This window comes from Lotus japonicus, chromosome 3 (assembly GCF_012489685.1).
Source record: "Lotus japonicus ecotype B-129 chromosome 3, LjGifu_v1.2".
NCBI lineage: Eukaryota > Viridiplantae > Streptophyta > Magnoliopsida > Fabales > Fabaceae > Lotus > Lotus japonicus.
In genome coordinates, this window is record NC_080043.1 from 78125182 (window position 1) to 78139296 (window position 14115).

At 32.4% G+C, this 14115-nt stretch overlaps 1 protein-coding gene across 1 annotated transcript; it reads right to left on the bottom strand.

Annotated features, from left to right (window-relative positions):
* Positions 1-6056: 6056 nt before the first annotated feature.
* Positions 6057-12205, bottom strand: LOC130746145 (potassium transporter 5-like). The gene is made up of 9 exons (XM_057598689.1): positions 11949-12205; positions 11537-11759; positions 10252-10500; positions 9372-9413; positions 8968-9228; positions 8826-8878; positions 8422-8536; positions 8058-8312; positions 6057-7460 (listed from the first exon to the last, which is right to left on the bottom strand). Exons 1-9 carry the CDS (start codon positions 12132-12134, stop codon positions 6382-6384), a joined length of 2463 nt encoding a protein of 820 aa, XP_057454672.1. The 5' UTR covers positions 12135-12205; the 3' UTR covers positions 6057-6381.
* Between the last annotated feature and the right edge of the window lie 1910 nt (positions 12206-14115).

Genomic DNA, 14115 nt, shown 5'->3' on the forward strand with positions numbered 1-14115 from the left:
CATGGTGACAACTAGCAATTTTTCAATATATATTAAACCAGATTATCCACCAACACTAACACTAGTGACTAAAAATATCTTTAATGCAAGTTCTTACATCAGTTCTTAAGCTAATCAACGTTGCTTACTTTTTGTTTCAAATTAAATTAAAGAAAAAATCGAACTAAATAGCATCACTCTTATTTAAATCATATTTGATATTTTGGTCTTAGAAAATTAGTGTTAAGCAATCCGAATAAGTAATTATCATTGTGCAATTATATGTAATTATATTTTTATTTTATTTATATTATCATTACAAGAACAAGAACAACCAAAAACTAACTTTATTATTGTTACCATTGTTCAATCGTCTAACTCTTTTTTCTATTATAAGTACTTTATAGTTTATATAGAGCATTTCAAAAAAAAAATACTTTACATAGATACAATCCTCTATAAGACTAACTCTCTTACCTTCAAAAAAAAAAAACTCTCTTAATAAAAAAATTTAAATACGCAATACTTGAACTTAACGCAACACATTACTTTAAAAAGAACTAAAGGTGTACCAGGCCACTTGAAAAATCACCAATCGCCTGCCAAAATTTGTTATTAGCATTAGAATACTTATTCAATTAAATCCAATTTTTAGAAAAATATTAAGTTATTTGTCAAATAACCACCTACTTGAAAAGCTTCGGTTGTTGGGTGAAGGTCAAATGAATAGTTTATATTATATTCTAACACAAATAAAGCAATAATCATTTTTAATATAAAGTAAGGAGAGTAAGAATTGAACTCTAGATCGCTAAGTTACAGAGCCTCTGATACATATTAGATAACCACTTATCCCAAAAACCTAAATTGTTGGGTAAGGATCAAATGAATTATTTTATATTATATTATAATGTTTATACTCTTAAAAAATATTCCTAGATTGCAAATATATACCAATATATACTTATTAGTTATTACTAGATATAGAAATGATTAGATTTGAGACATTACTAGATACCAAAGAGCATGGGTCATGTCCCTCTGCTACAGACACAGGGCTTGGAATGTAGAAATTATTTTTCTTTTGCATCAGATTACATGGCTCAGATAGTGAGAGTTAGACACTTGACATGAATTTAATTAAGGTCAAACATTTTTGTCGTGATTAATGCCAAATCCAATAATCAAGGTCGTTGAAGCTAAAGGCCACGGCGCCACGCAGTGCATGAAGCACCACTTCTTCTTTTTTTTTTTTTTGTCAAAGCACCACTTCTTCCCCAACATAAGCACACAAATGTATCACATATGGCCCATTTGAATTAACATTTCCACAATTCACTTAAAATGAAAAAATTACTTTTCAAGAAGCTGCAGTTTTCATTGTCAAATCTTTTTTTTTTTTGCAATAATTACCTTAAGCTTTATCACTTTTACAAAAAGAAACCATCAACTATAACTTTATCCTAATTGAACCTTAAATTCTAGTTATCATGATCATAACAAATCCTTTTAACCATAGTTAACCGAAGTCCATCCTATTCCTAAGTGAACCTCTCATAATTTCTTTGAATCTCCTGTTTTAAATTTCACTCCGTTTCTTGAACAAAACAGAGAAATTATCAAATTAGAATGAAAGTAATTAAAATTAAATTTTACTCCATTCCTTCAAGGAGTGGCATTTGATCAAGCTTCTCTTTATCAAAATGCATTATGAGAAACGCATCAGCTTTGAATTTTTATAATCATAGGTGAAGTCAAGTTAATCGGGATCCCACTCCCAATGTGTTATATGTTGCTTAGAAGATGCTATGCCTGGTGGCAAAAAAAAAATTGAAATTAGCTCAAGATGAGACCTAAATACAGAACCGTTCTGTATCAAGACTTGTTATCGTAGTTTTGTGCTCTATTTATTCTTCCAAAATGTGTAAAAAAAAAAAAAAAAAGAGTTAAGTGATCACACAGAATAAAGTTCATAACATCGATTGTGGAAATTATTTGATGTCAAGAAAAAAAAAATGGTGGTAAAACCGTAAAAGTTATGTAAATTATTTTGGTGCATGCTGACAAATTATGTAAATTATTATGTAAAACATAAAAGAAAAAGTATGTGTCCTCCCAGTATAAAACCTAAATAGAAAATGCCTCCAACTAATCTTAAAGGCAAGTAGTTGAAGCCATGAAATGAACCATGCCTGTGTTGCAAATTTTCCGGTGATAATTCCTTCTCACTTCTCAGGTTAATATACGTACTATTATATTTTGCTGATTTCGCCTTCAAATCGAGAATGATGTCTTAGGCTGAAAACGATATTGTTTAGACGTTACAATTAATGCATTATGTAATCATCAAGGGGCTTATAAAAAAATGTAATATCAAGGTAAACGTTATAAAGATGTGACATAGATTACATAGACCTGAAATATATTTAGTCATTCCAATGACAATGTAATTGTGGGCAATCTATGTAATCTATGGTTTTTATTCGGTCACGAGTTCATGTGGTAGAATTAGTCAACTCAATGGAGTTCAGATAAAAAAAATCACATTAATTTTGGTACTTTTAAAATTTCTTTTGTCACTTTTGGCATTCCTCCTCCCCTTCCCATTTCCCTTTGTTCCTTTTCCTCCTTCTCCAACTCAAGCTCCACAACCATCACCCAACATGCACATAATTATTATATTTATAGTAATAAGTTTGCACCTGCATTAGATATTTAGTAGAAAAAACTTTAACGTCTATAATAATTTTAGTCAGCTCAAAATTGGAAAAGCAACTAAATACACTAAAGCTTTTCAATTCTAAAAAATTATAGTTGACCAAATTGATCGTATAGGTGATCTATATTCATTCTTTAATTTGCTTATTCATTCATTGGTTTTGGTTTGTTTTGTCATTTTGATTTTTCATTTATTTTTGGATAAATTACACTAACACCCTTTCAGGCATATCATTATCATACGTTTTTCCCATATTTTTTAACAAACACATATCACTCTTATTTTATTTGAAACATTACACCGACTTTTATTGAGATTTATCATTATTAAACTGAATCCTACTATAATAAAATACTTATCCCCATATGTTATTCTAGATAACATAAAAATAAGAGAAGATCAAAGCATTTTACAAATAATATGAGAGATCAATACAACGATGATAAATTTAAATTGTAATGAGTATAATTTTTCCTTTTTCTTGTACATCAGAAAAATAAATGCATCTATGAGAAATCATTCCCTCAACTCTACTCAATCAATATGTCCCCCGCTCCTACTACTTGAGCAGTTGAGCTATCATATTGAGAAATTCCTTTTTTTTTTTTTTTTTTTTTAAATAACAACTTTTGTGCAATTCTGGACAATAAAAACAAAAATACTTTGTGCAATAAGCAATATACCCCTCTCTGAACGTCCTTCCTCTTCCTCCTCCTCCGTCGGCCACCGCTCACGGCTCGCGTGGCTAGGATATTTGTTTCCCGTCGTACTCCCATTCGCTGTTCAGTGCTCCTCCGACCTCCATTCAGGTATGAACCATATTTCTCTCTTTGAATCTTGATACTCCTCCCACACTCCCACCCCTGTTGTTTTAGTTGCGTTAGTGTTTGATTTGCCATTACAGGTTTTGGTTTTTACAAAGATGGGTTGTGTTGCACTGTACAGATGAAGTTTCAATTCTGAGCTGTTTTCATTAATTTAGTTTTATTTATTAACTTATTTCTCTATTTTCTGGTTGGAATTGGATCAAGTAAATAAGGTGTAATATGTTGGTCATTGAAGTAAAATTTTGGTTTAGTAGGATATGGTTTCAGGGTGAAAAACTGAAAATACACCTAAACATGAGTTTTCAGGTTGTTGGATTATAATTTTTACATTTGATAAAAATGTAATGTAAATTTTTACATTGATAAGCTTTTCTAGAAAGAGTTAGGTCATGTAATGTAAATTTTGAGAAATTTTCTAAAATAATTGTAAGTCCGTCTACAATTGATTTTGAAGCCAAAATCAATTCTGGGGAGAAGCTCATGTGAGTAGCTTATGCGTATCAGAGTTGATTCCGATGAAAGAGAAGTTGATCCAAACATGCTAATAGTAATAGTCCTAGACCCTTGCTAGACCAATCTTAGCAAGTCCAAATTCAGAGAGTTTTTGGGTTTAAATCCTCATCTAACAGTATATTAGAAGACTTCAAACTATGAAATATCACTGGTGGGTCTGCACTGTCATGCAGATATTCAAGTCCTCTGGTTGCTCCATCAGCAATTTTGCATCCTTGTATGCCAATCCAAAGGCTCCTTATCTTTACTTAAGTCTGTGATAAATTAATTAACTCTAGTTAGTTTATTGCAATTTTCCAGCTGTATAGATATGTTTCAAGTAACATTTAATTTTTTTTTTATTTCACCGCATATCTACCAAATGAACTTCCAAACTCCCATTGGCCCTGAGTTCATAAACTAGAACCTTCTGCACAATAACCAACGAGCCTGACGAGGTGTGGGTGATTCACAATGTATGAAAACTTACTTTGAAAAATTCATGTGTTCCTTGAGCTCCTTGCCTGTTCAGTTACTTAACGGCTACACTCTGAACACCAAACACTTAACATGATACTTTTTTTACGATATGTCAATAGTTAAACATATTAGATGTTTAGAGAGAGACAAAGAGAGAGAGAGATGCTTGAATGCTTGATCAATACTCTTTAGACGCACAAAGGTGTAGATTTAAGCTTTGTTTCTTCAGACGCAACTTTTGGGTGTATAGACGCAGCTTCAAAGCTTTGTTGCTTGGATCTTCAGATGCAACACTGGGGCATAACCTGTAAACTTCAACATTTGTCTTTATACTTCAAAAACATTTTAGATCTTTGTCTTCATCAAAACACCTATGGGCTCAAACAGACTTTACATGCTCAAGGTTAGAGGTTTCTATGTGATTTTAAGCACTACTTATAGGAGGAATATTGTTTATGTAGAGTGTGTGGGGTTTAAGATGATCAGGTGTTGTGTTCTGAAAGTGAAATCCAAGATATTTTAAAATGTTATTTTAGAGTTGAGACGTCATTTCGGCTCCTATAGGACAACTCATTAAGTATTGCAATGTGGCTTTTATTGGCCTAAGTATTTAAGGATGCAAATAACGTTGGCAGAGCTTGTGATAGATGCCAGAGGAGTGATAATATCCTAGAAAGTTTGATGTGCCCTTAGCAAATTTTGTGGTTTGTGATTTTTCTGATATTTAGGGTATAGATTTATGAGACAACTCCCTAAGTCCTTCAGTAACTGTAACTCCTACATGCCGGTTGATGTAGATTATGTTTTTAAATGGATGGATGTATTGGCTGTACCTACCAATGGTACTAGAGGACTAGTCGAGTTATTATAAGAAAAATATATGTACAAGCTTCGGTACTCCTAGAGGGCCTAGAGCAATCATTAGTGATGGTGGCACTCACGTTTGTAATCAACAATTTGAAAATCTTTTGAACAAGTATGGTGTCACCCACATACTAGCCACCCCCAATCATCCTCAAACCTTGGCTAGGTAGAGGTGTCTAATAGGGAGTTGAAGAGGATACTAGAGAAAATAGTAAAAAGTATAGAGAAATGGTCTCTGAAACTTATTAATGGATTATGGGCCTAAAGAAGAGCTTATAAGCCTCAAATTAGAATGTCATACCCTAAGTGTAATACTTGAAGAGTTAGGATAACAAGCTTTTAAGGCTATAAAGTTTCTCAACTTTGACATGAAGCTTTTAGGGGAGAAGAGATGTTCAATAAGATGGATGAGCTCCGTCTAATGGCTTATCAGTTGTGAAAATGCCAAGATGTACAAGTATATAATTTTTATTTACAACTCATGCCTTCATTGTTTCTAGAGAAGCTTTTAAGTTTAGGTGGACTGGACCATTTGAAATGACCAAAGTCTTTCCAGATATAGGGTATTGGAGGTTATAAAAGATGGAAAAGGGACTTCAAGGTCAATGATAAGAGTGTGAGTGGTCTCAGAAGACTACAATCTTCTCTTGGAATGAATTGATAGAGCAAGAATACTATATATAACATGTTGTCCAGACTGAAAAAACACCATAAGACTAATATTAACTCTAATATGAGCAAGTGTCTAACTAGAGATACAATTCAAAAGTTGAAGACTTTTTTAGAGTAATGACTTTCACTTCTCCATAATTAAAAGCTTACACGGATTGGTGGAGAAGTCACAAATTTGAAATGACATTGAACCAATAACAACATATTTAAAATATAATACACATTTTTATTTTTGGCACAAATTATTTAGTTAACACACCCAAAGCATCTTGGGGCCCAGTTGTCAAAATTATTGCATGGTATCCTTTTGTTTTTCTGATTTTTCTTGACAGTACTTGATCTCATGTGTCATATTTCATATGTCATTCCAACCTTGAGAAGTCTGTTGCGTGGAATTGCCAATAAATTCTCCCCTTGTCTGAAGTTCTTCCGCAAGAAGCTATAAGCATAGTTGACAACTATCTTATTCAAGATGGAGGATTTTGGATGAGCCACTACCTCTGCTTCCCCTAGCATATAAACGACACCCTTCTCCATTGCTTTCTCTATAAATTTTATTTCTTCTTCAGCTCCCTGGATAGGTGGGGCAGAGAAAGCGGATGACTTGTTCATACTTACACCCATTGATTGAATAGAACCTGATAAGACTCTAGCAGACACACCTTGAGTTGGGATTATTCTGAGGGAAGAACTAGATTTCCCTTCTTGAGCTGACAAATTGGAACCTTGTGGGGTGTTTTCCATTGCTATGTGACTCTCATTGGTTATAGGTGCTTGTAATTCAGTTGTTGTTCCCTCATGATCCTCAAGCATGTAACTTTCTTCTTGAACAAACATCTTGAGGTTTTGTATCAACTGTGATTCAAACTCTGCAGTCTCCTCAAGCACATCATTGTAACCACACCTCACAACACAACGGAAAATTCGATACTCCCTCAGCTCCACCTGTCGAAACAGGAACCTCTCTTCCAAGGCTACTCTGCTAATGGGAATTGTCTTGATGGAAACAAACACAACCACTGAATGGATTGATGGCACACTAGATATCAAGTGTGTGAATATAGGAGGAATGCCTTGCACAAGCTCAGAGTACAGAAGTCCAATTCCAGGCACTCGTCCCACGTCTGTGTTGTTGGCAAGTTCCCTCAAATAATCACTAGAAACCTTGTTTTCTAGCTCAAACATGTACCTCTGTTTGTGCACATAGTGCCAGACTCCCATCACTGTTGTCAAGAAGATAGCTGATATGATTGGAAGATAGCCTCCTCCTGTGAACTTGGTTAGCTGAGATGAGAGATAAATCATCTCAGTGAAACCAAATACTGTAAAGAACAGAGCTACCAGCCATATGTTCTTCTTCCATATAATAATCATGATAAGTGAAACCAGAGTCGTTGTTATCGCCATATCACCAACAACCGCAATCCCTGCATCAAAACATAGATTAATTGTCATGCATAGTTAATTTAAAAAAGTGCTCAATTAGAACTCTATTGTTCACATATAAGAGTTGATTTGAGTTTATCTTATAGTAACAAACATTTAAGGGTGTGTTTGGGTAAACAACTTGATTAAGTGTTTATGGCAATAAGCGACTACTGTATATGCCTTTATTTATAAGCCAATTTGAGAAACTAGTTGAAATAAGCTGAAAATAGGTTATAAGCAAGCATAATCTCTTACTCATAAGTCAATCTGAATAGCTTATAAAAGTAAGCTAAAAATAGCTTATAAGTAGGCCATAAGCTATTTACATAAGTGTTTATGCTATAAGATAAACTCAAATAAGTTATGCTAAGCGAGGTCAGTGTTTGGTTAAGATAGGATATTTTGACCTTATTTTGAGAAGCTAATCAGATTAGCTCATGAATTGTTTTATACCTGCTTATAAAATCTTGAGTTTATTTAAATAAGCTTATGAATAAGCGCTTGTATGATTAGTACCTTCAAATTGCTTAATTAAGTTTTTTACTCAAATAGATTCGCACCGAAAGAAATTAAGGATTTATAAACATTTGTTTTACCATATGCATGGCTAATCTTGTCTGTGGTCTTGAAGGCCGCACATATCAGAATACATGCAATCATGAACATGTAGTTGATCTCAGGAATATACACTTGACCATGGTGCTTGGCTGAAGTATGCACAACCTTAACTTTTGGGAAACAACCTAGACTGAGGGCCTGTGATATAATAGAAAATGCTCCTGAAATCATTGCCTGACTGGCTATAATGGCAGCACCAACAGCCACAACAAATGTTGGCCAATATAAGGAATCTGCATGTTATTCAAAATAAAGAAAAAAAATTAACAATTGATTGCTTATCTAAACTAATAATGATGATTAAATGGAGTTCCCCTTGCTGTTTAAAATTAATCAACTTACGTGGTATGCTATCATAGAAAGTGTTGGCCACTTTCTCAGGGTATTTCCTTAGAAATGCTGCTTGTCCACTGTATGCAGCCAATAGTGCAGGACATGTGATGAAAGAAAAGCTAATCTGCAACATATATAATGTGTGATGTTAATCAATAAAATTGCAAGTAGCTTTTAAAATTGTATAAGGAAATGGTCACTAGTTCTGCAGAAAGCACAATTACATGTGCTAGAAATTAGAATTATGATTAGATTGGTTCAATTTGATGAACAACCCTAAGATCTAATGTGCAAGAAATGCAAAAATAATGTATGATATGCGACAGTGTGGTATTATTTTTTAGCATGCATGTGTGCCTTAAACAAAAAGCATGTATATAGTGTGTATGACAAGTATACATTTGTTTACTTACTTGAATAGCTCGTACATTGAAGTGACCCAAGTCAGCAAACATGGCCTCAGATCCTAGTATTATGTTTACCTTAGTTAGAAACTTAGAGTTAAAGAATAATACAATTTAGAAGATTTAAAATTAAAGAGTGCATGATACTCACCTGTGATGCATAGAAAGACTCCACCAAGTGATATCCATCCTTTCTTACCATTTCTTTGGAAGTAATCATATATATATTTTGGATTAAAAGCACGTAAGACTCCAATGTCATGTTTGAATAAATTGTAGAGACCAATGCCACCAATGAAAAAAAACCATGTCAAAACAATCGGAGCAAATGTGATTCCCACTTTATCAGTACCAAACCTTTGCACAGAAAATAGGACGATCAAGATTGCTATAGTGATACCCACAACAGCATCTGAAAAATGAAAAATAAAATAAAATTCATTGGTGATGATGAGTTTGTATTATCTGCACAATGTAATAGATTTGAATCTCTTAGCTATAGTTATAAACAGAAAATTCTCACAATTAACAAATTTAAAGACATTGCTTACGCACTTTGACCTAGTGAATCACTGATCCCACTTACTGCAGAAAGCACTGCATATATACAAAAACAGTGTCAACTTCCAGCGTGCAATTCAAGCCCAAAATCATGCCATCATGTATTGTTTAAAAAATACTTTATATAATTGAAATTTATTTTATTGGCAATCAAAACAAATTTTAACATAAAAAATAGATGTTAGAAAAACAAGTCCGTGTCAAACTACCATTCAAATTCACGTGGTATATAGTCATCATAATTCATAACTGCACTATTTTAGCTTTACGTCATGCTTGAAATCATATTTTGTCTTCTAGTGCATGTGCTTGTTACCGATTTCTCTTTCCCTCGTCATTTTTGGAAAAAACGATTTTATGAAGAAAGAAAACTCAGATCTCCGATTTTTTTAATAATGTTTAGTTGACATACCAATTCTACCTCCACATTGTGAGATTAAGAAAAAATGAGAGAGAAATGAATGATATGATAGGAAATGCAGAAAGAGATAGAAAGAAAAATAGGTGGAAATGAGATAGAAGAGAAAGTGAGATGTGTATATATCATTACTGTAATTTTTTTTCTCCTGTTTGGAAATTAAGAACGGGAAAATTTGGCACTGCAATTGTTTTTTCTTTACATTTCACATGAGGTGTTGAAAATAGAGATAAGAAAGAAAAACATAAATAAAGTAAAAAAATATGATTGGTCAAATGATTAAAAGAGAAGAGTAAAATAGATAGAAGTGGAGTAAAAGTAGAGTGGAGATATGAATGAATCATAATTTTTAAAATTATTTAAATTGATGTCAAAACTCAAAATTTATGAATCAAATTGCAATTAATTAATTTTTTTGAAAACAGAATAAATAAATATATATATCAAATAACTAACCTGAAATTGCTGGAGTAAGAATCCCATCTCCTATGACCATAGCAGTTCCCATTATAGCTAGAAGTAAAAGCAGAATCTTAGTAAAATAACTATTCTCAAGCCTCTGCTTTACTTTCTGGGCTCGTTTCAGTTGGCTAGATGGTGTTTCCAGTGCATAGTTTGAAATATTCATGTCTTCTGGTTGTTGATTTGGGATCAAACTCACCTTTACATGCCTACATATCAATGAATACAGTGCAAAAGCTCCACCTATATTCATAAATCATAGTATTTAATTTATTTAGTATAACATAAAAAGAGTAGTATATATATACATAGACCATAATATGTACTCCATCCGTTCCTTATTAACTGTCCACTTTGAAGACACTTTTTTTGTTCCTATATAACTGTCCACTTAGAGTTTCAAGAGAGCATTAATTGATGTTTTTCCAAGAAATGTCTTTACATAGGCAATAAATGAAGAAAGATAAAATACATTCTAAAGGGTGATATAGGAAAATAAATAATACTTTTATGAAAATCAACACAATTAATTGTTTTCCTTAATTTGTGTGAATCTTCTCTTCCTTGACAGATAAATAGGAACGGAGGAAGTATTCTACAAGAATGATTTTTTTTTTATATCACAACATAGAAATAAATCAAGACCGTTAGATCTGAAAGTGAATAATTAAAATATTTAAAGCAATTCAATAGTCATATTATAATCATGTGAGTCCATCTGTAGAATTTTTTATTATTATTAGATTAAGATATGCATTGTCGATAACACAATAACTAATCTCATCATTTTATATGGTTTCACTTGTACCAGCAATGATTAAACTCTAAATCTCATTGTTAAAAAGGTACTGAAGTGACTATCACACCACAACTCACGGTAAGAAAAAGTTTTTTATTCTTCATCATGCATGTTACCATTGTGATTATTCATATATAAACGTCCAAATATAGTGACTGCGGTTTTAATGATAGATAATAACATGGCAACAATAAGTTAATGCATATTTGATAAAATCAAGAACAGATCTTGACGATTCTTTTTTCCTTTCTAATTACTACAAAATTATTATCAGTCAAAGGCCGGTTTGGGGGAAAAATTGACACCAACACCAATTCCCAAGCAGCAAATCAAACTTGACACTTACAAAGTTTCAGGAGTTCTGAACATCGTAACTTCATAAAAAAAATCTTAAAACATTGAGTGTTTTCTTCTTACTTTCAATGTATCAAAATTCAAAAATGAAAAAGAAATTAAAAAGTTTAGATGGAGTGTACGCACCGTTGCCGTTATCATTAGCCCATAACACGACGAACACATACTTGAGCATGGGTATGAGCACGATGGTATAGATGATGAGAGAAAGAACTCCAAGAATGTCATCATTGTTTTCTATTTTATCAGTGAAAGTGCTTGCATACACATAAAGTGGAGATGTACCAATATCACCATACACGATCCCTATGCTTTGAAATGCTAGACCCAGCGTCGTTCTCCAACCCATCTGTGTTAACAATCAAACAATAATACACATGCATGTTAAGAAAAGTGTGATGTTATGTCTAGATATTTCGAACATGTTGATCGCTTGAGATCTCTGAACCAACAGACTACTCAGGAAACCAAAACCGACTTATGTCTAAAAATTGAAATTGATCCAATATTTTATATTGGTACTATAGTATAAGTATACCTTGGAAGGGTTGTTTGCATTCATGGAAACTCTTCCAGCTTCCAAATTGAGGGAGTCTAAACGTCTTAGCTTTGCCCATGACACCTTTCGGTCCTTGAGCTTCAGATTCTTCTTCTCCGTCGTTGTCTCCTTCGCGCTTTCTATCTCTTCTTCCCCGGTGCGAAACCGATCGTAGTCTCCAGACATCTTCTTCAGTACTTAGTTAGTACTCTCACGAGAGAAGGGTTGTTATGAGGGGAGATGTTGAAATTGTATTCTGCATTGGTTTTTATAGGCTCAAAAGGAATATCTCAGATTACTTTCTACGTATTATTTTATATCAATAATTGTGCTATTTTATTTTAGTTGTAAATCGAGCCAGCGCCACCCTCAAAAAGTCTCGACTCTCAAGTTTACTTTTTTTATTTGTGACGTCTTGTGAAGACAATACATCAGTTTACTTGTATTTTCAATTATGGGAACTTTGGAAGTACAACGATTCATTGTTCAATTATAAACAGGGACGGACCCACTCTTATGGTGGGTGGGGCAAATGAGCCCACGATATTTGAACATTTCCTTGTAATAATATATATAAATACTTCCTCTTCCTATGTTCCTATTTATCTATCTAGGAAGAGAATATTCACATAAATTAAGAAAAATAATTAATTGTGTTGATTTTCATAAAAATATTATTTATTTTTCTATATCACCCTTTATAATGTATTTTATCTTTCTTCATTTATTATTTCTATAAGGGTATTTCTTGGAAAAACGTCAATTAATGCTCTCTTGAAACTCTAAGTGAACAAATATATAGGAACAAAAAAAATTCTTCAAATTAAAGTGGACAGCTAATAAGGAACGGAGGGAGTACAAAATTGCCCTTATGAATTTTTCAGATTATTTAAAGTGCCCCAATATTCAGACCATTACCACTCAATCGGCCCACTACTCCAGTCTCTATATAGTTTCTACAATGTAAATAAAAATTTCTCTTCATCCCAAAACATTTTTCTTCTACCCACTGCACAGAACTTCATGTTATATAAATAAAATTTGGCTTCTATACAAATTAAAAATTATCAATCTCAAATGTATTGAATATATAAAGTATATGAACATTGGAAAAAAACCTTAATTGGGTCCAAAATGAATAAATTATTTGTAGTTAAAATTGATTTTCATGCATTTTTCTCACAATTGATTTTTTTACTCCCTCCGTTCCTTTTTATAAGAAACAATTTGAAATTTTTTTTGTCCTTTTTATAAGAAACACTCTTATAAAATTAAGTCAAATAATTCATTTCAATCCAAAAGGACATATTCCCCATGCAAAAAAAATTGGAGGGAAATTACAAGCACCCAATAGGTATTAATTGTCAACATTTATGGTAATTACCATGATTGTTCTTGTGAAAAGGAAAAGACATTATTGGAATTAAGTATAGTAGTATAAAAAATATTAGTTTTCTTAATTTGTGTGATTTTGTCAAAGTTTTTCTCATAAAAAGACCAGAGGAAGTATTTTTTAATTCAAACTTTATCATTTAATATTTTCAAAATATAAAAATTACGAATAGAGAAAACCCCTTGGCCAGCCCCCTACCGCTTAGTACGCTGATCGTGGGTTGATGGAATAATCTCACAGTTGTCGGTTGTGGGAATACCTTGGTCAAGACCAAAAAAATATAAAAATTTACCAAGAAAAAATATAATATATAATCATATTTATAATGATAATATTTTCAACAAGAAAATATTTTTAATTAATAATGGCATGGTACAATGTTATAAATGTATACCTATATTTGCCCCCACAACTTAATGTTTCTGGATCCGTCATTGATTATACGTATTGTTGTACCTAGTACATAATGAATACTTTTAAAAAGGATCCCCAATAAAATAATATTCTAGCTTATACTGGATACTATTTTTGAAACAGAATAATAGTGATTCCTATAAGTGTCACCCTCTCATGCTTTGGTTATGTTTGACATGTCATTTCAGCTAGTTTATAATTTATTTGACTAGTTTAAGGCTTATTTGACTAGCTTAAAAGTTCTTTAAAAGAGTTTGGTAAATGAGCTTATTTCAATAGTTTAAAGTTTTTTTAATAAGCTATATCAGGTAACTTATAGCTTAAAGCTTACATAATTTACTTTTTTTTTTATCCTTATCA